At 39.9% G+C, this 26,387-nt stretch overlaps 1 protein-coding gene across 1 annotated transcript; it reads left to right on the plus strand.

Annotated features, from left to right (window-relative positions):
- The first annotated feature begins 10,748 nt into the window (after window positions 1-10,748).
- On the plus strand, window positions 10,749-15,499 carry LOC116669473 (ubiquitin carboxyl-terminal hydrolase 40-like). Its single transcript, XM_032499351.1, has 10 exons — window positions 10,749-10,775; window positions 12,443-12,475; window positions 13,584-13,680; window positions 13,860-13,972; window positions 14,118-14,188; window positions 14,271-14,396; window positions 14,487-14,582; window positions 14,706-14,843; window positions 15,216-15,307; window positions 15,439-15,499. The coding sequence occupies exons 1-10, from the start codon at window positions 10,772-10,774 to the stop codon at window positions 15,497-15,499; spliced, it is 831 nt and encodes a 276-aa protein (XP_032355242.1). The 5' UTR covers window positions 10,749-10,771.
- The last annotated feature ends 10,888 nt before the right edge of the window (window positions 15,500-26,387 follow it).

The raw sequence follows: 26,387 nt of genomic DNA on the forward strand, positions 1-26,387 counted from the left end.
TCAGGACCATCATCTTTGAGTTGTAAGGCTTGATACTGAATCTTTTTAAGAGAAAACAAAGGAAATAATCATTCATATTAATGGGATAATACAACAAATACTTCAAAAACAGAAACAGATCACAGAGATTACTGGAATCACAATATTCCCCATCCAAGCCTTCCACCCCTCCCCAAATATCCAAGCGCCCCAATCCCCCCCTGAATAAGTGTGAGGGACATCTTGAGCCCTAAGACTAGTGGCGAGTTGGTTTAGCTGATGGACGGTGTCAGTGAGGTTACCTGCAATGTCTGGGATTAATGTGCAGCATTGACCACCTGATACATGACAGAGCCTGAGCTGCTAACAGTAAATCTAGACCCATCTGGTTCTGAAGTGACATGTTACGCATAGCCCACAAGGCTTTAGGAAAATCGCTGAACCCCGCAAACATGACGGCGGTCAGATTTTCCAAACTTTCATGTATCTTGTCAATATCATGTGCGTTATAAACTAAACCCTACCACGGAAGAATTCCTGAAACAAATTTGCTACTGTAACTCATCATTTTACATTAAGCTCTTAAAGTAAAATGCAGTCAATGTACAAATAGTTAATTAGGTTTAGCACGAGTGGTTTTATGGGTGAAGCCCGTTTCTGTGAGTGGGGAAACAATTAATCATTAATCAACATTAATCATCGATCCCTACATCGTGTGTAAATTTGCTGATTGAACCCAGTCATACGTTGGAATATGAATGCATTGTCTTTGTCAGAAGAAAGAACTCATTTATTTTACACAATGTTAATCATTTTAGTTGATTTTGTCATTTTCGGACTGAAAGTGATCGCATGGTTGCAACAGAAAGGTAGTTGAAGCATCAGCTACTACCATGAAGTCTGTTGTCTTAAGGTTATTGCTTTGTTTATATTTATATATAATATTTAATATAAACATATATATATATATATAAATATATATATTTGTTTATATAAGTTTACCCCTGTTTCCAATACTATCTAGAGAAAGGTGAAGAGCGCTCTGCTCATTTTAACCCTTTATTTGATGACTGAAAACTGAGTGTGCGTGTGTATTGTGCATCAATACATCTGTAGTAACATTAATGGGAGAAGAAGTGGTGTTAGAATAAATTATGTCAGATTTATCTCTATCATATCTGTCTAACAACAAAAATGCTACCCCCCACAAACACAGACAGGACACAGAGAACAAGAATACATCTGTGTCATACACCATGTCTGTCTCTTCCTGTGTTCTTCCATCGTCACAGCGAGTGCTGCGCCCTTCAGGGTGTGCTGTGTGTGTGGGTGGCTGGGCGATGCAGTACCGGGCTGTAGATCAGGCGGTCTTGCTTCTGGTGCCGTGGATTTCTTCTGGTGTCAGAGGTTCGTCCACCAGCACGTGACACACCGTCGGAGTCAGTCTTTACCACTGCCTCGTTTCTGGTGAGTTGTGTTGCAGCGTTGGTGGCACAGAACTTAGTCTGTCAGGCCACAGACTTCCGGGTGTCTGGCGGGACTGGCTTGTCCCCTGGTCCTGGAACCCTCCTGCAGTGTGATGCGTGGATCCACGGAGCCCTCTCAGCAACCTTCACTGCTGTGGGTGACCAGAAGAACCTGGAAGGGACCTTGCCAGCGTTTGGATTGCCAGTTTTTCCTCCTGTAGTTTTGTTACGACCACGAAATCTCCTGGCTTCAGCGTGTGGAGCGGCCCTTCAGCTGGGTGGGGCAGGGCAGCAGACACCTGGATTCTTATGGCAGAGAGAGCAGAAGACAGTTGTACACACTACCCTAACATATCATGCTCGCACAGAGCTGATGAGGGAAGGGGTGCTCTAGAAGCTTCTAACCCCCACACTGGGTGGTCTGCCGAAGAGAATTTCAAAAGGACTGAGGTTACTGCGCGTTCTTACCCTATTCACATGTACATAGTTTTGTTCTTAACGTGCCGTTATCACTTGACAACCGACTTATATATAATTTAATTATATAATATATAATAATAATAATTTCTGTCATTTAGAGCTTTTGCTAACACTGAAGCAGTTTGTTCTGAAGCGGGAAACACCTCCACCCATTTTGATCAACCATCACCAAACAAAACTTTTTCACCTGTGACGGTGTGAGATCTACAAATTTCATCATGATATGTTCAAATGCCTGCTTTACAAAATTTTCCTTTTCTGCAAATGTTGTGAAGGCCTTTGTGTACCATGTTTTCTTTAACAATACTAGCACTCGCCCCTTTGACACATGGTCCCATGGGCCCATGTGTCAACTTTGCAAAATGTGTGAACAAATGGTGTGGAAGGCAAGGTGTTGGATCCGGCCCCGGCCAGACATCCTCTTTAAAGGTGCACTCTGGCCTTTTCCACTGTATTCTGCAGCTACTGATTCTGTAAGTAGAAAATCAGTCAGCTGCACTGTGTGTGTGCAGAACATTTGTATTAGCCTAGCTAAGATGGAAACAAGATCACAGATCAATTGGTGATGCAAAATGGGCTTACCATAAGATTTTAGGAAGTTTCGGTGTTTCCACAATGCCCCAAAATCATGTACAACCCCAAAAGGCGTACCTGGAGTCTGTGCAGGTCGTCACTGACGAACCTTCAGCCAGTTTACATGCTTCAGTGAGAGCAATGAGTTCAGCAGCCTGCATAGAGAAGTGTTTGGGAAGAGATTTAGCAATTAAGGTCTCTGAATCTGATACTACAGCAAACCCTACCTGTCCCTGTCCGGTGTCAGGGCAGCGTGAGGCTGACCCATCCACATACAAAACCAGATCTGAGTTTGGCACTGGTGTGTCAGTCAGATCTGGGCGCGGAGCACAGGTGTGTTGCAACTCAGCCAAACAGTCATGCGGCTTTCCCTTTCCTGGCACAGGCATAAGAGAAGCAGGATTAAGTGCTGTAAAATGTTTAACAGTGACATTAGGCATATCAAGCAGACACGTGTGTAACCATAGATAACGTGCTGCAGATAAATGTGAAGGTCGTTGCTCCAAAAGGATCAGAGAAACTACATGTGGCACTAACAATGTTAATGGAGCAAAATAGGCCACAGGCCTGAGCCTGTCACCGTGAGGCTGCAAGAGAACAAACGTCATGCAGCCCAAATGTTCACCCACTGTCTGAGTGAATGGAAGTTTAGGGTTTGGCAAACCTAAGGTTGGAGGGCTTTGAAAAGCTTTTTTAAGACTTACAAACGCCTGGTCCCCCTTGGTCGTCCACGTGACATGGTCATCTGAAGACAAGTTGTTACCATGTATTATGTCAGCTGAAGGCTAAACTAACTAAGCATAATTTGGGATGAAACATAACAATAGGAACACATTCCTAGAAATGACATCATTTGTTTTGAAAATGCACTTCTTTTTTCACAAATTGCAGTTTGGCTAAACTAGCTTTGTGCCCTTCTGCTGCCAGGTGGCACAACAGTGCAATAGTGTAATAGTTAATCTTTCAAGGCTCTCTCTCAGTGCTTTGTTGTAGACAGTTGGGCTGTCAACAAATCCTTATCTTAAACGTGTGAATGTGTAGGCCTTACCATCACATAAGAAGGCAACCCAGAAAGGCTGTCTTTGTTCACTGGACAACTGAAAAAAAGCGTTAGACAAATAAACAACAGAAAAGTATTGTGCCCCCCCTGGAATTCCTTGAATTTAGTGTACCGTTTGGTACGACGGGTGCACGTGCGTGGACCGCTGCATTTACTGCTTTGAGGTCCTGAACAAAACGCCAGTCGACTGGTTTTCCCTTGTCACGAATTTTCTTGACAGGGAAATAGGCGTGCGTACAGATGAATCAGGACATGGAACAATAACTCCTGCTTTTAATAGAGAGTTAAAGACCGGCCTGATTCCATTTATCACTTCTTGTTTCAGTGGGTACTGAGGTTTTTTGGACCTGAAGTCTGAGCGCGGTGTGATGACATCAGGCTGACAATTTTTTATGAGACCCACGTCATATTCATGCGCTGCCCACAGGTGAGTCGGCACTTGGGACAGCAACGGAGAGATATCTGAGGGAGAGACGGTCACAACATTATTCAAAAATGTGTGTGTGTGTGTGTGTCAGCTTCTTTCTGCTGGAACACACTGCGCGTAGCTGTCACATCGTGTGACAGGAGTTTGGATAAACTTTCAGTCCGGTCAGTCAGCTGGTCACAGTCTAGGACACATTGTCCCAAGTTTCTCCACTGATCTGTGTGAGATTTGGACAAAGAGAGATATGAGCCTGAGTGCTGGATTCTGAAAACATTCTCTTCTTATCAAGGTTGCTTCTACTGCACATGTATATTCATGCAAGTATATGTAAGAACACTCAAGCTCATCTGTATCTTCTTTGAAAAAAAATAAAAATAAAATCTTCAACAAACATGTCATCTTTTCCTGATAAGACAAAATAAGTGCCATGTAGGTTTAGTTCTGACATGAAGTCAGCAAGGGGTTAAATCCCATCTCTGGCCTCATGCAGCAGGCTTGCAGCATGACCCAGAGAGATTCACCACTGAAAAAATCAGCTGAGATGTGTGTGTGTGTGTGAAAAACCATGAGTCAGGCTGGCTGTGACTTCTAATCTCACAACCTTGAGACCTGTAGGAGTTTGAGATAACTCCTATGCCGAACATTAGATCCCTACCTAACAAATTCACAGGACACAGGAGAGAGCAAAAACGAACATGTTGCCCTTCTCTCCTGCTCCGAATCATTTAGATCCCTATATACACACATCATGAGGTTGAAAATCTTTCTGGGACAACTGCTCCACTTGCACTCCTGCACAGAACAATTCCACCAGAAAGCTTTTGATTCAAAAATAAAGATTTTTGAAGCACATAATTTGTTGCACCTAAAAAACCCAACTACATACACTCTAAACACAAACCCAAACCACAGATTATGCCTCTAAACCAACTCTACATCCCTTCCATGCACCTTTTAAAATTGTAGCAGCCAATTTATACACCTCAGATAAAAACATTACATAAGTAGGAATACCTTCTAAATGTTTTTTGTTCTAGGTGACAATATTGCGTCTAGAATTATCCCTATCGTGTGTGGAAGAGTGTGATGTTTATGGGCTGTAGCGTGTGAAAGCATTTACTTCTTTGCAAGCAGATTAGTTAGTGTGTTTTGCATTTTTACTTTCCTTATCCGGTGCAGACTGGCTCAGACTCTCCACCACTCCCGTTCCCCTCCTCCCTTTCATCCACCCGTTGCTGGCTGTAGGTGCGGTCCCCAGCTGGGGGACCCCTCGGTTGTCGTCTCCCTTCTGTATTTCGGGATGGGCATTTGTCTGCCCAGTGACCTCTTCCTCCGCAGTTGAAACATGTGTCTCGGTCCACTGCTGGCCCCTGCCCTCCACCTCGTCCTCTGCTTCTGGCCTCCCCCTGTTCAGCCAACGTTGACACTGACAAAGTTATTTTTCTTCTGTTTCTCTTCTTGTCAGCCTGCTCCGCTGATTTGTAGCATTGGATGACGGTACCCGATGCTGCTGTTATTGTCAGATGTAGGTGGGGGAGAGGCCGTGGCTGCTTGTAGAGAGAGAGCTTGCAGCGAGGTGGGGGCTGTGTGGGATCTGGTCCGCTCCTGGTGCTTGCTTCTGGGGGAGACACAGACAGTGTTTCTCCCTTCGGCCTGGATGTTGGAGGAGGGTAAGGTGGTGGTTTGAGCAGCTGATCGCCATCTTTAAGACTCGGATAGAGGGAAAATGCATTAGTGACAGTGTTCATTTCTCCTCTCTGTGTTTCAACAGCATTATCTGTTCCCTCCTTAGTTACTAGTTTTTTCATCTGTTTTCTTTCCCTACAAGTGGCTTCTTCCATCCACTGACTAAAACATTCTTTGGTTTTCTCTATTTGGATTAAATCCTGGGTGCTTATTGTTTTACCCCCTCTCAATAATTTTTCTTCTTCTTCTAAATCTTGTTTTAGTATCCTAAGCTTCCCTGTGCTCAAAGAGCCATTTTCAGGGAAGCCATGCTTGGTGGTCCAATAAACCAAACAATCTAAGGTTTGTGGACCATATTTTTTTCGTCATTTCATCAACCACTGGACCTGAGGGAACGTGTGACCTTGTGCTCTTGTTGCCCATTTCTTCCCTAGGAAAAATAGTTAAACAAGCAGCCGAAGTACTTCTTTACGTATAATCGTCACTATACGGCCCAGTTTAGTTCTCGGTAAACTTTGCGGGAAAACCTGCAAACAGCTGTAACTTATTTTAAGCTACAATGGCTGTTTATCTGTTATAGATTTTTGTCTTAAAATCTACTCGTCACCCCGTCCTATTCCTGTGTTTGATGAAATGATGAAAAGCTAGTGGTTTGTATTTTTCGTTAACAACCTGGATGTTAAACAACAAAACCCCTTTTTCTCCTGTTTTATATAACCCAAAGTTCCCCAAAACAAAAGATAAAACTTTCACCAAATACCCCAGTGAAAAAACCCTGGTCAGTATTTGTTTCACAGTGTCTCAGTATCCAATTCAAATTTGCTTAAAAATTTAAATTCTAAAATAACTTACCCCCGCTGTTTGAAATTGCTTCCTTTTTCGTTTGGATTTCAGAGTGGAATCAGCGAGCCCTCCGCAGATTTCTGACCCTCTGTCTCTCAAAGGTGTTTTCGGCGAGGTTTAGAGGCAGGTGATCCTCAGATCCCTGGATGATCTGTCATCAGTCACCGGCGGAGTCCCGATCTGATCCCTCCTTGAAATCCTGCCGACAACGCCAAGTTTGTTATGGAAGTTTCTGTTCAGCGAGGGAGGAATTTGTTTTGAAGAAGAGACCTTGTTGAAACAAAAATAAAGACAGGCTAGAGACTGGATTAAAAGTTTAGATATTCGGTGAAAGAGTTTAATTATTTTCTCGAGAGAACAATCAAACAAAAATGACGAGAATAGCAGTTCACAATGAAACAGAGTAACAGAGTGACACCACAATTCTGGTAAATACGATCAGTAATACACTTCTTTATATGCAGTGCCCCCAGAGGAAAACCAGCCCTTGTTTGGAAACCAGTTTAATCTCAAACATAACAATCAGTGAACCTCAGGCAGACAGTTGGAGCTCTTACGTATTTCTGAATCTGTCCCTGTGTGTCCAAGTGTCTTGACCGGTCATTCTATCTTAGCTAAAAAAGGACATCTTGTCTCTTGGATAGGCTCTGGTCTCGACCTGGGACCTGCTATGATAAACACCGTTCTAGGCAACTGTTTCTGTCAGGCTCCACGTCATCTATTCTTGGTGGGACAATGCAAAGTCATAACATATCCAGTTGTCTCCTAAAAAGAGATCACACTGAGGACAGATACAGGAACCAAATACTCTGAGAGGCATTGAAGATATTATTATGAATAATTAATATGAAAATCATTGGTTACATGTAATTTTTCCATTACAAGACACAACACCCCTTCTCTTCTCTGCTTCTCCTCACAGTTGTCAGATTAATTTACCATATAATCAATAACATAAAGAACTAGAGGAAGGCAAGGCAGTACAGCCCGATCCAGCAGGGGAGAGTTCTAGCCCGACCAGGCTCATCTCTTTACCCTTTCTCTCTCAGTTACGCTGTAATAGTTTTAGACTGCCGGGGGACTTCCTTTGACATGCTGAGCTCCTCTCTCCTTTATCTTTTTATTTGCGTTCATCCATGTCCCAGAAATGCTTGCTACTAACCTAGCTCTGAGGAGCCATTCCCCAGAGTCATGGTCTTTTTCCCCCAGCATGTTTTCTTGGATTGGGAGGCTCCAAAATCATGGTTACAACTGTTGCCGTGGTCCTGTTATACGTCCTGCAATGCCCTGTTACATCCTACTACGCTCTGCGGTGCCCTGCTACAACTACTATTCTAGTCACTGTTCCATTATCTTTTACTGTGACTGTTATTGCCGCTATTCATTTCAACCCCAACTGGCCCGTCAGACACCACCCACCAAGAGCCTGGGTCTGTCAGAGTTTCTTCCTAAACGGGATTGTTACACTTGTTACTTGCTCTGGAGGGAACTACTAGAACTGTTAAATTATAAATTATTGAGGGTGGTCTTGACCTACTCTATCTGTACAGTGTCTTGAGATAACTCTTGTTATGAATTGATACTATAAATAAAATTGAATTGAACAGTGGAGAGTTGCTGGATCTGTCTGTCTTCAGGACCCTTTTCTGCATAATCCAACTGTTAAAACTGAGAACAAGCTATTGTTTCCTCTCTTGCATGAATAGGTGCCACTGATATTTCTTCAATATCAGCATTATTTACATGCTACAGTTGTGATTTAATGCTCTTGCCCTGAAGAAGTTAACAGTTTTAGTTACAACATCAATAACATGGTTCAGTTTTAGCACTGACTTACACAACACCTGCTGATGGACATTATAATACAATGCAGAAATATCAATTTTAGCTCTGAGTTCACCTCAGTTACTGTTATGTCTTTAATGTGAAAATGAACTGCTACCTCCTCTGTCAGCTATAGCCACTGAAAAGAAATAAGAGGAGATATCAGGCCAATTACAAAAGCTGGTCAGTCTGATGTCATGTTGCCTGAGCTCATTACTAGGGATGAGCGAGTGCAGCATTATCTGTATCTGTATCTGTATCTGTGGGGTGGGGGGGGGGGTTAGCTGACAGTAAAAAATAAATAATCTCCGATGGCAGAGACGCAACGGGAGTTGCATTTAAACCAAACAGCTGTGATTATCACAGAACGCTGCGCGGCCAGTTGAGGAGTTGTATTCAATCCGAGCACTGATATTGACTCATATTAGCTACTCGTATAATACTTGTACTCAACAAAAGTGCTTTATCCGTACCGGATACTCGTTTCAGCCGGATACTCGGATCACCCCTACTCATTACTAATCATGAGCTTGCCAAGTTGCACTGGGTGAAGGATACTGATAGCCAGGCTCTCATTGGCTAGCTGTTGGCTGTAAGCAGCTTAGCTCATTGAATATCAATGAAAACTGGCACAAATCGTGTTTAATGTTCCTGTAGGCTTTCTATACCACGCAAGAATGGCTTGAAACTAGGTAACCAAGGTATTTTTTGCAAAAAGATGTTACAGAGTCCATGGTAGAACTTCAGACATTACCACAAAGTAATGACATATGTTTGGCAGGACTTTAATAAATTCCCCTTCATAAAATGTTACTGTTTTTGTCTTGGCTGCTGCATACCTGGCTGTGCAATGTCTGGTAAAAAAGCCTTGTTTCTTTTGCAGTTTAACTAGCAAAGCTTTAGATTTCGTGCAACAGGCCCCTGCAGTTGAATTCCATGCATGATGTACTGTACACTTATTTACGTTTGATTGCTAACTTTCCATTGACCCCAGGTCTGTTCTAGATCCTCCGCCAAGGTTGCAGCTTGAGTCCTGCACAACTTGTCATTTTTCTAGAGCAGCTGGCTCGAGCCATTCACCAATTGATTATGGTGTCACCAATATGCATTCGTAATACACAGCATCATCTCTCATTATTTTCGGACATTGTTTTGGTCTTTTTAGAAAACCCCCCTCAGTCTCTTCCTCACCTTCTATCTTTATGCGAGGAGTATGAAAGTTTATCAGGCTTTAAAATTAAGTGGTCAAAGTATGCACAACTTAAGATTACCACTTTACAGAGGAGGAAAGATCTGCACATAGACCTTTTCCTACTTGGATGTATAGTGTATTGGAACTCTCTTTGGCGTGCATTCACGTAGTGCCAGGAAAACATGAACATTGCTGACTCTGTGAGATCCGGGCTGCCTTATGCTGCAGCCTTTGCTTTAAAGTGCGCAGGTGCACTTGGTCTTTTGTCTATGTTGTTTTGTCTCCCTCCTTCCTTTTTCCACTCTGTGTTTTTTAACCTGGCACACATTCTTATGTCCAAGTGTATTTTTTGTAAATGTTTGTATGTTTATAATTTTTTAATCTATACAGTATATCAAAAAATGTATCACTAAAAATAAGTAGTTTTTACGCATCATTACAGAGAGCTTAACCAATCTGATTGACCTTGGGATTTAGTTTAAGATCTATCAGCCATTTTGTTGGGCAAGATAGATTTGCTGGGGTTGTCAGACAGAGTAACAGCACGCACAGAGATAAGAAAGGTATGTATCGACTTGTCTAACTCTGGGGGATACGGTGAATAAGCTAAAGTCCCCATAAGTCGCCGAGTTTCTTTAAGTTGCAGATGTGCCACATACAAAACTATTGAGCCCTTTTAAACATAGAAAACATAAGAAATACGTGGTGTTCAGTCATAGTACTGGGTTGAAATCATAGTTGAAACATATCATGGATATTTGTTCTTTCTTGCAGCCTGTCCTCTATTCGTGGAGCCCACATGCAGAGTGCAATGTTGTGACGTATTTTGTTTTGACTACTCTGAAGGCGGCACCCAGAGTGATAGACAGGCACTTGGCTAAAAAAAAAACCCATATGATATGAGTACAAAAATGCAGTTATACTGCATTCTACCAGTGGCTGGAACAGACAAGTTGGAGTAGCCTACATTGTATGACTATATTCTCTATTTGTTTTGTTTTTAATAGCAAATCAAAAAAAATATTTTTAGCAATTGTTTAAACAATATGCAAGGCTGTTTTAAGTCTTTAAATGTAATGCTGTTTTGCATTGACATTCTAAGAAATAAACCTACCTAAAATGTCCCTATATGGAAATAAGAGGCAAGGCTTACAACGATACGTATGCTGTAGGCCAACACGTTTGTAGGAAATGGAAGTTAAACCTTCCACTTAACTCATTTCATTAGGTGATGGCCAGCCATGGGTAAGCATTACCACATTTTTCTCTAATCTTGGTTTACAACTAAAATAGACTTACTGTGTAAAATGTTTTAATGCAATGCAGACTTTTTATTTCTGTAATGGGCAGAGATGGGAAGTAAGGAAGTACAAATACTTCGTTACTGTACTCAAGTAGATTTTTCAGCTATTTTTACTTTACTATTTATTTTTTGGCGACTTTTTACTTTTACTCCTTACATTTTAACACGAATATCAATACTTTCTACTCCTTACATTTTACAAAATTTGCTCGTTACTTTAGTTTTGCACAAAAGGTCGTCTATCAGGTGTGATTGTGAGTGCGTGTCTGGGAATAGCGCGGACACGCGCCTCACACCGCGAGCGGGCGCGCACACGGAGAAAAAAGTGAGAGACAAGAGAGACTAAATGCCCGGAGGATAATCAGCTGAGAGTGTGTGTGTGAGTCTTTGAGAACTGTAAATCGTATAACTTACAGTATGTTGTCATTTAATTTAAGCCTGTTGTTGTATTTATATGTCTGGCAAAGATAAAGTAAGTTAGCTAGTGATTTTGTTGTTAGTGTTCTTCACCTGTTAGCTAGGTTACACCTGGCTGTTGATTCGATATAATGGCGATTGTTGAACGCCCTTGCTCTTACACTGCATTAAGATAATATAATTAATAGTGGGCTTATTGTTATTAATTACTAGCATATATGATTCCTTTGCATTGTGTATGGTAGCTTTTACAATGGTATTCATTTTTTTTATTACCACACACAAACCTGGACCTGACCTGGAGTCATAGTCTTTGTTACAATAAATAAGCTATGTGTTTTAGGCCTAATAGCAGACAGGCATTTAAAATGTAGGCAATCTCATATAAATAGCCTTTTTTCCAGGTCCACTGTAGTTTCTCTGCGTGCTTTCTGGCAACGTGTCGGGTCCAAGTAGCTTTGTCATTTGCAAGGCTACTTTTACTTTTATACTTTAAGTACATTTCCAAGCCTGTACTTTGTTACTTTTACTTAGGTAAAGAAGTTAAATCAGTACTTCTACTTTTACCAGAGTATTTTTTAACACAATTATCTTTACTTCTACTTGAGTACGGGAAGTGAGTACTTTTGCCATCTCTTGTGCTGGGTGTTAGCTGTTCCTCAATTGAGATTGGTTGGGGTACATTTTTTAGGGGATCTACACCAGCCATCCTAAACTCAGTGGCCTTTCCAAGGTACATTGGCACATTACATTGTTTTACTGCACTGGCTACATTCTTGTAAAATTGTGACTGTTTCAGAATAAAAGTATTATTAAGTATTATTATTTTTTTAAGGGTCTATTTTTGTTCCTCCTTGCTAATACAGACTTTATGTCCGTCATCATGACATTTAAGACATTTCCTTATTACTAATTTATTTATTTAAAAGTAAAGCTCAGCTCAGATTATGTTTTTGCTTTGATAGAAATCTGTATCTTGGGGGAATTTTAGACTGGGATCCATGTAAATCCTAAACAGGATGGATAAGCACATTAGCTGGGTCCAGACTAGTGTAATGATAGCAAGATGCAAGATAGCAGATGGATGACTGAACAATGAGACGGACATTTGCTGAGGTGCTGGGTGTCTGTTTTGGTTTTGATTACTGACAAAATGTTTAATCATGACAATAATTATTATTTTGGTGGACAGACATTTGTTCAAAGAAACCATCAGAAGTATCAAGTGAGTCATTTTTCTGTTCTCTTAAATATAACCAATGATTCATATGCATATATCTATAAATTGCAGTAACATCCATCTGTCTGTCTGTCTGTGTGTGTGTGTGTGTGTGTGTGTGTGTGTGTGTGTGTGTGTGTGTTATGTGCGTTACGTGCGTATCTCTCAAACCGTTAGACCAAAGGATTTCAAACTTGACATGTGTCTTGCTACGGGCACGGGTAAGTTCAGTGCCAAGTTTGACGTTGTTTGGATCAGAAATGCAAAAAATATTGTTAAATATATATCGGTAAAAGAAACACACGTTGGCTTTTGCCGCTCTAGCCGCTTCTCACGCTGCACTGACTGAGCACAGTGCAGGACCAGACACAGAGAGGGTCGAAGAAAGCAGCTGAGTTTTGGCAGCTAAAATGTGAAATACAGCTCAGTCCCACAAAAATGTGCAAAGTAGCACTACTTTGGACTGTCTTTGACTTTGATTAAACAAACAACAATTCCCAAATTTAAGTAAGTTTCAGAATCCAGAGATGGCAAAAGTACTCACTTCCCGTACTCAAGTAGAAGTACAGATACTTGTGTTAAAAATACTCTGGTGAAAGTAGAAGTACTGATTTAACTTCTTTACTCAAGTAAAAGTAACAAAGTACAGGCTTGGAAATTTACTTCAAGTATGAAAGTAAAAGTAGCCTTGCGAATGACAACCATTTTTTATACAAAGCTACCTGGACCACACAAATGATGCTCGAGTGCACACTGAGAAACTTCAGTGGACATGGAAAAAAGGCTCTTTATATTCCATTGCCTACATTTTAAATGGATGTCTGCTAATAGGCCTAAAACATCATATATATGATTATTGTGACAGAGACTTGGATTCCAGGTTAATAAGATTCTGACTGAGTTGCAAGATATGAATTCAATTGTGAGCAGCAATTCAACAGGCAAAGCAATCGGCCATTGCAAACAGGCACATTTATATATGCCATGGAATATATATATATATATATATATATATATATATATATATATGATCTCCAATGATGCCTATCAATTACCAAATCATTACTAGTATATAGATAGGATGTGATGACACTGTGTTTTTCTTTCTTTTAAGTGAAACAAACACTTCATGGTCTGTATAATCAGGGAGCCACATGTTACCTTAACAGTATCCTGCAAATTCTCTTCAGGACTACAGAGATCCATGACAGGTTTGAAACAGTTGCTTTCATCTGTAGCAAATAGAAATATACAGATGGCAATTTAAATGTGATCAACATATTATTTTTTTGTACAGGAAACATTGAACTGTGAAGCGATATATTTGGGTGCATACTGTATGGGTGTGCAGTACAGTCACTATTCACTGAGAAACTACTCTCTCCTAAAGGTTGTGTACAAAACCAGAACAAATTGATAATGAGCTGAGGAAAATCTTTAACCTCCTGAGGGAAGAGACATGTGGAACAGAGGCTATCACAAAGATTTTGGAGATTACAAACGGTAAGCTGGACAGTAATAAATAGGAAAAAATATTCAAAGAGCAAGTGGCAATTGTTAAGAAAGACATATCAGTAATAAAAAAATAAAAAAAAATGTTTGTAATTAATAGAGGCTATTAAATCCATTTTAATGTATAATTTTTCAGTTCATGAGCAACGTGATGCTGCTGAATGCCTGGAGATGATTTTATGTAAGATCAGCTCACCTGTCTCGGAGGTGAGCGCTTATAAAATATACACGGTTATTTACATTTGAACACATCAAAAAGCTGTGTGATAATAGATATATTTATGCTAAGGTTTTCCAAGGAGAGCTGACATACACAACAAAATGCTCCAATGGCCACAGCATCAATGAAGAGACAAATCCCTTCTGGACTCTTCCACTGTCACTAAGGAATACCCATGATAAAACCTACAATGTGGTAAGCATCCAAAGTATTAGTTTAGTATTTTCATGTGATGTGAGCATGCTAATCTCCTTTGGAATTTATTACAACAATTGTGTTTTACAGGGAAATAGCTATACATGTTTTTTTGAGCCTAAATCATTCAGTGGAGACAACATGGTGTACTGCAATAAATGTAACGAGAAAACAGAGGCAAAAAGTGTGAGTTATTAAATACAAACTATAGCCTTTTTTATATTGGAATCAAATTAATCTTTTTTACATCGTTTGTTTACAACACTGTCTGATGAACAAAATCTGTGTGTTCCTCATTGTGTTATGTAGGTGTGTAACATGAGGAAATTTCCTCAGATTTTGACTCTACTCCTAAAGAGATTTGATTTTGACTACGACAAAATGTCACATTTCAAATCAGACTGCTGTGTGGACGTGCCCATCAAATTACCTCAACTTGAAAACCAGGTAGTGTTGAAAAGATTCTAAATATAGCGTAGGCTACAGTTAAACTGCTAGATATTGTTTAAGGTGGATAAAATATGTTTAGCTGTTGCCCCCATCCACAACAGTACATAGCTTCCTGGTCGGGACTTATGCCTGCTTCTCTGAACTGTGGGCGTGCTGACCACCATACACTTAACTATGGATAAGTAGCTTACCTCATACAACCCCACTTCAAAACATCCAAACTATCTCTTTAACCTCATCAAATACAGGCTGCTAAGTGGGTGTAGTAGGCCCCTTCTAACAATATCTATGAGGCTGATAATTGCTGTTAAAGACCATTGAATGGAGTGATAACTCACTAACCGGGTGTTAAACTGTTCTTATTTGCAGAATAACAATTACGAACTGTATGGGATAGTAAATCACATGGGCAGTCTGAGAGGTGGACATTACACAGCCACCATCCTTTCCAATGACAGCTGGTACACGTTTAATGACAATGTTGTTGCAAAGGTGATTATTTTAATTTATGGTCCATTTTTAATACCTCTAAAAAATTGAACATTGTATATAAAATTTAACGTTGTTGAATGTTCTTTTTTTAATGTTGTAGGCTGAAAGACAACCATTTGCAGAAAGCAATTTCCATGAGTATGTTTGATATATCCCATTAAACACATCTGAAATATGATGTATTTCTATCTAAATGTGTTTAATAAACAATGAATTCAAACTGATTGTTCAACAGATCCAGAGATGCATATCTTCTCATGTACAGATTAACAGATGTAAGAACATAAATACATGACACATTTACATATTTTTTTTACAATATTAATAGATCATTACTGAATAAATTACTTTTCCACTTTCCAAAAGACTCCCAAAAATGCAACACTTGTAGTGAAAAGAACACGAATGAAGAAGGCAAAGAAGAAGAAGATAAAGCGGAAAAGAAGAGAAGAAAAGAGGTAAAGTTAAATTTGGTCTACAATCATCAGAATTAGTTTAGTAGGCTATTATGATGGTTTTCAGCAATATACATCTGTCCTAATTCTTGCTGGGCAAAACACATTTTTAAGTTGAATTATTTTAAACATCTTATACTGTATGTCCAGTTATTCCGCTGCATGCTGAACTTCAGATTCTGTTTTTTAATGCATTACAGTCGTTGCAATGCTGTCTTTTTCTGAAGGAATTTCTTTCTTTCTTAATTTCCTACAGATTAGAAATACCGACAACCTTGCACCTGAACCAAGATTGATGTTGGCCCTCTTCATTTGTCTCTTTTTTTGTTTTATTGTACAGTACTTGTGTCCTTGTACTGTGTGTGTGTGTGTGTGTGTGTGTGTGTGCATGTGCGTGGGCGTGCGCTTGTGTGCGTGCGTGCGTGCGTGCATGCTTGGGTGCATGCTTGCTTATACTGTTAAGACTTTTTATTGTGTTTTAGCAGTAACTTTCTGGCAACGAGTTGCCAGTAAGTTACTGTAACTACGCGATTACAGTATCATAACCGTACATGTTTTTTACAGTATAATACCCTTACTGTACCTTAGTTTTACAGTAATAAAAATACCCTTACTGTAACTTAGTTTTACAGTATTAGAATACCCTTACTGTACCTTAGTTTTACAGTAGTAAAAATTACCCTTACTGTAACTTAGTTTTACTGTATAATACCCTTACAGTAATCATATTATAATTACAATTTGCTAAATAATACTGTAATTGTCTTGCTGTATTATAGTTTTATTGTAATTGTGGTTCACAATGTATTACATTATTTGGCATTGGCTGTACAAACAATTTTAAATATTTTACATAAATTCTATTGAATTTAATAAATTCCAAATAATTGACTTTAGCCCATGTACAAAAGTAATACATTTTTATTTTCAGGTACAAATATCAGGAACAAGATATTTTTTAACTCTGAAAGTGCAAAAGAACAGAAAATTGACATACAAGTGATGCTAAAACGATGTCTAAATATACGCCAAACACTGGGCAGCATTCAGAGGCGAATACAAGTCTGAACAATGTAGTTACCATTTGAATTGACTCTCAAAACGAATTGAACATTTTAAATCCCGCTGAAAACTAATTAACCTGTATTTGCAAATGTATACAAAATGTGGTGTGGTTGTTACCACAAAGCTGAAGTTGTTGGGCTTTGGTTGGGGGGCGGGGAAGGAGGAACAGTCTGCTTAGAAGGATTTGTGAAGGCCGGACCCATGGTACTCTTGCTTGCTGATCCACATCTTCTGGAAGGTGGACAGAGAGGCCAAGATGGAGCCTCCAATCCAGAGATGCTCTGGTGGGGGGGTCCATACTGGACTGTATGTGAAGCAGAGAAATGGTCATGAGTTTACCTCATCTAAACTGTTAACAGACTTAAAACTTGTGCAAAAACAGAATATGACAGTATACAAAATAAGTCACCAGTAGTGAAGTCCACAGATAATTCAAAGGTTCTTTCTACTTTCTTTTGCTGTCCGTCGTAATGATTTTGGAGCCATTCCACAAAACTGATCTAACTAAGGATCTTCCTCTTTAAGGAAAAGGTTAATCTCTGTAGGGATCCTTTCCAAAGGGTGTCAGAAACTTAAAATAATAATTTGACACCATCAGTGGCAAAAACAGAACTTTTAGTGGACGAAATTGACAACCCACATTTGCCCTATATGATTACATTAGAGCCCGGTTTGAAAGCTGCAGGTCACAGTGTTCTCGCTCAGTCCTGGACCAACTTCAAAGATTGTTGTTCTTATCAGTCACTTTTACAAAAAAAAACATAAGAAAACTTTAACTAAAATTAAAACAACATTTTGTAGCTTTTGCTGCATAACTGTGACCTCTACTTAGACAAGTGGTAAATACAAGATGATTTAGTTGTGTCAATGTTGTAGCAGGCAGGGCACGTAGCTGCACTACTTCATCGTACTGAGTATTCATTTTTCTGATGTTAACTATTTTACCTCACACAAGAAAATGCTTACCTAGTTTGATGTCTTCCACTCAAATTCAGTGAGCCGTTGGAGGAAGGTGGTGACTCTGGAGCTCATACTTGTCACTTTTCTTTGGACGACTCTTCCCGTCTTGTGGCTTGCACCCACTTTAGCAGTGCACTTGGTGCCCTCATCTGGGTTGATCCTTAAGAAGAATCTTAAAAGAAAAACAGGTTTAAGATTTCATAATCAAGAGCAGTCATCTTTAAATACAGCCTTTATTCACACACACACACACACACACACACACACACACACACACACACACACACACACACACACGTATTCAATTCAATTCAATTCAATTCAATTTTATTTATAGTATCAATTCATAACAAGAGTTATCTCAAGACACTTTACAGATAGACCACACTCCAGAATTTACAAGGACCCAACAGTTCTAGTTTCCTCCAGAGCAAGCAACAGTGCGACAGTGGCGAGGAAAAACTTCCTTTTAGGCAGAAACCTCGGTCAGACCCAGGCTCTTGGTAGGCGGTGTCCGACGGGCCGGTTGGGGTTAGAATGAAGAGTGGCAATAACAAAAGTAGAAAAAATTAGTAGTTTGTAGCAGTTCTTTGTAGTAGTTCATGGCATAGCAGGACGCTGTGCGGCATTACAAGGCACAGCAGGACGTAGCAGGACGTAGCAGGACGTAGCAGGGCACTGCAGTGTAGCAGTTGAACATGGCATCACAGAACGTGTAGCGGGACCATGGCGATAGCTGCTACCTTGATTTCGGAGCCTCTCTGATCCAAGGGAACATGCTGGGAGAAAAAGAACATAAGGATTCCGGGGAATGACTCCCCAGAGCTAGGTTAGTAACAAGCATTTCTGGGACATGGATGCACATAAATGAAAAGATGGAAAGATAGAGGAGAGAGGAGCTCAGTGTATCAAAATAAGTCCCCAGCTGTCTAAAACTATTATTACAACAAAACCAAGAGAGACGAGGTAAAGAGAGCTCCAGCCCGGCCGGGCTAGAACTCTCCCCAACCGGATCGGGCTGTATGCCAAGTCTCCCTTTAGTTCTATTATATTCTTGATTATATGTTAGATAAATCTGAAAACTATGTGACTAACTACTACTCCCTAACAATATTCGATTCTATGCCCTAACTAGTGTATCAAAATAAGTCCCCAGCTGTCTAAAACTATTACAACAAAACCAAGAGAGACAAGGTAAAGAGAGCTCCAGCCCGGCCGGGCCAGAACTCTCCCCAACCGGATCGGGCTGTATGCCAAGTCTCCCTTTAGTTCTATATATTCTTGATTATATGATAGATAAATCTGAAAACTATGTGACTAACTACTACTCCCTAACAATATTCGATTCTATGCCCTAACTAGTGTATCAAAATAAGTCCCAAGCTGTCTAAAACTATTATTACAACAAAACCAAGAGAGACAAGGTAAAGAGAGCTCCAGCCCGGTCGGGCCAGAACTCCCCCAACCGGATCGGGCTGTATGACAAGTCTCCCTTTAGTTATATTATATGATAGATAAATCTGAAAACTATGTGACTAACTACTACTCCCTAACAATATTCGATTCTATGCCCTAACTATAAGCTTTATCAAAAGGAAAGTCTTAAGCCTACTCTTAAATGTGGAGACGGTGTCTGCCTCCCGGACCCAAACTGGAACCTGGTTCCACAGGAGAGGAGCCTGATAGCTGAACGCTCTGGCTCCCGTTCTACTTTTAGAGACTCTAGGAACCACCAGTAACCCTGCATTCTGGGAGCGTAGTTCTCTCCTAGGGTTGTAAGGTACTATAAGCTCTTTAAGATAAGATGGAGCCTGACCATGAAGAGCTTTGTAGGTGAGAAGAAGGATTTTAAATTCTATTCTAAATTTTACAGGAAGCCAATGCAGAGAAGCTAAAACAGGAGAAACGTGATCTCTTTTCCTGGTTCCCGTCAGAACACGTGCCGCAGCATTCTGGATCAGCTGTAGAGTCTTTATGGATTTTTTCGAGCAGCCTGATAGTAAAGAATTGCAGTAATCCAACCTAGAAGTAACAAATGCATGGACTAGTTTTTCTGCATCATTTTTAGACAGGATATTCCTGATTTTTGCAATATTACGTAGGTGAAAAAAGGCGATCCTTGAAATGTCCTGATCAAAGATGACTCCAAGATTCTTCACTGTGGTGCTGGAGGCCAGGGTGATGCCATCCAGAGTAACTATATCTTTGGATAGTGCGTCACTGAGGTAAACACGTATGTGTTTGTGGTTCCTGTTTAAAGGAAGTGGGACATTGCTCATTTCCACAAGAAAACCTATAGTTTGCCATGTACTGATGTTTTTCACATGTCTACAGAATATTCCTAATTCTTGAGTACACAGGTTGCAAAACGTACACCTGTACATACTTTTGCATGCATTAGTATGCAGGTAACCAGTATGTAGGTAACTCTTATATTGTTAGAATAACACAGAATGTTATGTGATGTATTAAAAGTTAATCACTATGCCATTATAAAGAGTCCTTAAATAATTTGTTGAACAATCTGTCAAATTTAAGTTCAAGGGACTAGGAAAATACATACTTTTCTTTTCCACCATAAACCATGGTAGCTATAGACTCAACTCCTAACACCATATTCGTTGAGTCACACACTCTTCAGCTTAGGTGTCATACACTAAAAAGGATGAATTCAATGAAATGTCACATCACAGAAAGCAATAATACTAATGCAAAGTAAGGCACTGAGGCAAATCTTTGCTGGACATCACGATGGTTTTAAGTGGCCAAACCCTGAAGCCAAGGCAAAAAACTGCTCTCCATAAATGCTGGAGGCACTGAATTTGCCACCAAAACTAGAGCTTAATGTGGTTAACGATGAATTAAATTTACCACACGTCTTTTTTTAGCTAAAAAAACTACAAAAATATAGCTGTGATAAGTTGTGCTTAATGATTCTAAAACACTGACAAACCAACCAACAGAATTGGGAGTTTAACGTTAGCATTAACCGGAGGTAATGTTAGCCAAAATACGGCAACAGCAAGCTCATAAGCTAGCAGAACCGACCTTAAACTCCCAGAATATGGGTTACATTGTATTTCAGGCAATGGTGTGACAAGTAAAAAAGATGTGCCGAACAGCGCATGTAAAACGAGTAGTGTTAGCTTTACCGAACGTCGTAATTAGAGCTAGCTAATCCTCACCACGGGGAAAATGTTAGGTTGGAGCGCGTCTGGTTTTCCTTCGGAGGGGGGGGGGCTAGTTAACAGCTTGCTCTAGCCTAGCTATGACACAGGTCGGTAACCTAACGTCGCCGCTTACGAAGGCTTATCAGCAGAGATTTTAATGTGACAGAATTAGCAAAGATTGATCTTACCTTAACGGTGCTCCAGCTCTCTCTGAGTAGTGTGTGTGACCGGACTCTGCTGCGCACGGACCAAACCGGTCCTCCTTTGATGTCCCTAGCCGCTACTTCTTTCAACACCTTTGAAGTATCTACCCGCTATTCTTTTGAAGTCGTGAGGTCATATCACATTTTTAAATTACCTTCACAGCTAAAAGCATAATAAATGAAATGTAAAATATCTCTATAAAATGAAATAATTTAATTTTCTAGAGATATTTTATTTTTCCATTTAATTTCTATGCTTCTTTAACATTAACTAAATATTTTATTGAAGTCTGTCTTATTTAACTACAGTAGCACTACTGCTGTTGTTTTACAACAGACTACCGCATATTCAAAAAATACAGTAAATCACTGTAAATCAAATGTTACTACCCATAATGCAATGCATATTACAGTAATGAACCGGAAAAGAAAATTATGATATTTTACTGGGCATTTTGTGGTAAGTAACTGTAGAAATACAGTAGAGTTTAACAGTGTACCGCAAATTCAAAATATACAGTAAAGCACTGTAAATGAAATGTTAATACCCATAATGCAATGTTTATTACAGTAATTAACCGTAAAAGAAAATTATGGTATTTTACTGGGCCTTTTGTGGTAACTGTAGAAATTACAGCAAAGTCTAACAGTGTGCATGCTTGCGTGCATGCTTGCGTGCCTGAAAGAGAAGAGGCACTCCGGCTGATCTTCACAGACAAGATGCTGGATGGAGAATCCGAGCTGCTGACTGGATTTGGAATCCAGCACCTGTCTGTCATCCACAGGGTGGTGAAGGTTCCTGTGTGTGTGTGAGACACAACAAAGCACAGCTTTTTTAAATTACAGATAAATAAAGCAAAGCAACCTAAGCTAAACCATCTACAAAGTAGTTCACGTACAGAGCAATATTATTAGCTAATAATATTAGCTAGAATGTAATGAGCTACCAATTAAAGATTAGCAAACGCAAAAAGGCATTCTGTGTAACATGTATGAATGACAGTCATTGTAAAGATTTAAACATACAACAGTATTTATACAGAATAAACAACACACATATTGAGTGCATTGCATAAAAAACATAGCTGTTAGAATGTAGAAACACAATTTCCACAGACCATTATAGCTCTGAGTCATGTCATTAATTAGTCCCTCCAGGATTTCACTGACTGTTTTTAAGATTGTTGCGGCCCAAAAGGCCTGACGTTGCAAGAGCTTTTGTAAAAAATTGCGATAAAAGTTGCAATGTTTTTGTATGTTTGTTGCAATGAAATTGCGGTAGAGAGAAATTTGCAATTCTTTTGTATAGTTCTTCAAAAATAAAAAGGAAACTTGCTTTGGACAGAATAACCCAAGTTTTTTTTGTTTTTATCGCAAACAATGGGCCGTCGAAATGTCAATATAAAAAAATTTCAAATAACTTTGGAAAAAACGTTATAAAAAGCAGCCATAACATTGAAAAAGTGACAAAAATGTCGGAAAAAGTGATAATAGTGTTTTGGGGTTGACGGGAAGACAACAAGGGATAAAACTACTCTGGGCTTAGTTTTCCTAGAAACCTTACCAAAAAGGCTCAGGGTCCTGCAAATATTGATATAATATGAAAATGCCAGGTGTATTTAAGACAAAAAATATTAATTTATTGAATGAATCAAATTTGAACATATCTGTTAGTAGTTTGTTGAAGTTGACATTGTTAGTTAATTCCCTAACCTGTCCAGGGCCACACATTCATATGGTTTGATAAACTACTTATTTGGACTTTAACTTATTGTTGCACTTACAATAACAAGTGTAGCTGTCCTCAATTTAGGTCATCCTGTTTCATCTTCGGTTTTTCCTGCATCCACTGTGTGTGTTTGTGTGTACGCGTCAGTCGCGGAGGGAAGTGAGCTACTCCTGTGGAAAACTCCTGTGGAAAAACATCACAGCGGAATTTGATGTTAAAATGTTTACAAGTTGGCAGGATGTTCTGAAATGTTATTCACAGTTTTACGCTGTACGTTTTGTTGATAAATGTGAAATGTTCGAGTCCCACACGTCTCGTTTTCATATCAGAAACCCCTCAACTCGTTCTCACTCCTGTTTGGTCATTGGCTCTCAGAGTCACATACTGATACAAAGTCTGGCACGTGGGACTGCTGGGATTGGTTGAAGTCACAGGAAACTCCGGTTATTGGTCACATACAACAGACTTGACCTCAAAAAAGGATAAAATGGGCCAAAATGGTCTACGTTGATTATAGCGCCCCTAATGGCCTATCTTTACCAAATTTGGTACAGAGCCTCTGGGCGGCATGCCAAACAATCTTTAAATGTTTGGTGTTGATAGCATTTACTGTGGATCTATCGCAGGGCCTACGAAGAGTTCGAAAAAGTTGGTTTTGCGCTTAGCGCGATATTGTAGAAATAATTTAAGCAAGTGACTCGGCTTCATGAGTGAACATGTAGATGTAAAGATTTTTAATGTGTGATGTATATTGTGGGAGTTACAGGCAAAAACACATTTGACGTAATTGTAGCGCCACCTAGTGGTCCACATGTTTAATATTTGGTAAGTCAGATCAACTACCCCATTGTACATCGTTGGTTTCAAGTAATTCACTTTAGTGTAAGTGGTTAATCCAAACGTGGGCCCATAGGCCACGCCCACTTGAACCAATTAGTACCCCACTGTAAGGACCGCCTCAGGATTGGGCCTAGATAGTACCCATCAAATTTTGTAAAAATCGGATAAGCGGTTTATGAGATATAAACTTGTTGTATTTGTAGCGCCCCTTAGAGGCCAATTTTCATGACATTTGTTTTAGAGCCTCAGAGGGTCATACCAAGAGATAATCTAAAGTTTGACTTTGACTGCATTTATTTTGGCCAAGATATGGCAAAGTTGGTGTTTTCATAGTTATACGCAAGTTTGATTCTATAAAAAATCTTTTTACAACTTTTTATCAGGTCGGTCTGGAGATGATATGTGCCAAGTTTCGTGCAGATCAATCGCATGGTCTAGGAGGAGTTTAAAAAAGTTGGTTTTTGATAAATCACGATTTTTCACGAATAAAAGTCTAGGCGTAAATGTCGTGGCCTATATCACAAGATTCAATTGGATCCAGGGGATGCGTGGATATATGTTTTTTTTAAATTTCCAATGTGCGGTCTGGGAGTTATAGGGCCAAAAGCCTTTTTTCTGCCATAGCGCCACATAGTCAATTTTGGCACCTGACGTCTTTGCGGAGTTTTGGATAATAATAGGCTTGTTTGAGATGAACTGCGTCTCGCCTGTAAAGTGGACAAGAGCAGGCAGCAGCAGGGGGCGTTGACAAAAAGCTGCTGTAAAGCTGGACAGTTTCCAGCCGATTCCAGCAGTGGTGCAATTCCGATTTGAGAAAATGTCAGCTTGTACACAGTCTCTAGTTGTTTTAATTATGACAGAGTAGCTCTCAAAATGCTCTACATGCAATCTGTTGGTGTTCTTTACAGAATAAGCCATTAAATCAGACAAATAGCAATTAAAATCCCTCCGATTCAAAATCAATGAAAAGTTTATACAAAACATCATCATGTTGAGTTGATTGTGAACCAATCAGATGTTAAATCAGCCGAGAGGCCGGCGTTTCCCAGCACTCTCCAGGTCCGCCTGGGTTTTGAAGTCGGTGAAAAGCAACTGCGCTGCCTGTGTCTCAGAACTGCGTCCACCTTGCTCTCGTGAGATTATCTTTGCCTACGTGTGCATGTGTGTACACTCAAGGGAAAACACAAGACAGGAACAACCAGGGAGGAAACACGGAGAATAACAGAAAACCACAAATGCAGAAAAAGAAGCAGGAAACAAAAACCGAAACCGCATACAAGATGCTAACAAGAGACTTCTGTAATGTCAATGCAGTATAAACGGACCTACTTAACAAAGTTTGTTCACTGCTGGCTACAAGTTAGCAATCAAACACAACAAAGGCTGTCACTGGTGTCACTCCAATGTAAGTCAAGAGTAAAAGTTAGTAAGAGTATAGGTTTGAGTCACACATGCTCAGATTTAAACGGTTGACGGCGTAACATGTCATACTGACATTTGTGAAATCCATGAAATAAACGTTTCTACAAACGGTTGTAGCCTACTCACTGTTTTAAATACCACTGTTTAACTGCTCTCCCCCTACATTAAGGACCTTTTTAAATTTTGAACTTTCAATTCATTTTCCGTTTCAATTCATTTACGCTAGCAGCGTCTCAAAATTACAAACAATAAAAGAAGATGGGAATCATTTAAAAAACCTTTTGAGGTAATGTTAGCAATTAATCATAGACAGCTAAAACGTTTTAGTAGTAATATCTAAGGTACTTGGCCACAGACAAATTTGTTTTTCATTCTGTTCCCACGAAATGTGTGATACAGAATGTGGAACAGGGAGGGCGACTTCTGAGTTGCCTACAGTGTTTCTGGACATATGTAATGCTTCCTCAGCGGCAGCTACTGGACAGAGGCATCACCGTAAACCCAGAGCGACAGAATCAAGTTTAGTAGAGAAATTTGACGCTGTGGTATTGTAGCGACACGGAGGTCATGCAACCCTTGTTCTTATCAACGGTCCGCATAAAAGTGTTTTTAGGGATCTGGCAGTCCCAGCGTTGGGGAAGACTGCAGAGTCAGGTTGATATTCACAACGATTCATCAACTCTGGCATCCGAGAGATTGGTTTATGTGAACTGAGAACCTTACCATGGATCAGTGAGCTCAATGGAGCGTCCTTAAATGCATAACTAGAAATAAACGTATGTAATAGGAGCATATTTTCAGAAATACTTTTTTAAATGATATGTTTGGGAAAGTTCCAGTTAGCTACTCTATGTTTGGGTCAGATGGTTTTGCCATCAACTGTAATCACATGACCCAGAGGGAAAAAAGCAGTTCCATAGTCTTCTGCAGTAAGATGTTTTACAGAGACATAAGGGATGTGCACAGACATTTTTGGGACTGTCTCAAGTGAAAGTCCTAATAGTTATTGCTGCTCTGGCCTCTGTTTGGACGAGAGCCATCTTGTTTTTGTGTTTTCAGATCTGCCGCCCCTTGAGTGCCTGATCATCCAAAGGTGTTTTCAGTCCGGTTATCAGGGAGGCTGCATAAAAGCTCCCAGGTCCAAGAACCCATCCCTTCCTCTTGCAACAACTTCCTGTCATGCTGGGAGTAGTTGGTGTACTACT

The sequence above is a fragment of the Etheostoma spectabile genome, chromosome 19, assembly GCF_008692095.1.
Source record: "Etheostoma spectabile isolate EspeVRDwgs_2016 chromosome 19, UIUC_Espe_1.0, whole genome shotgun sequence".
NCBI lineage: Eukaryota > Metazoa > Chordata > Actinopteri > Perciformes > Percidae > Etheostoma > Etheostoma spectabile.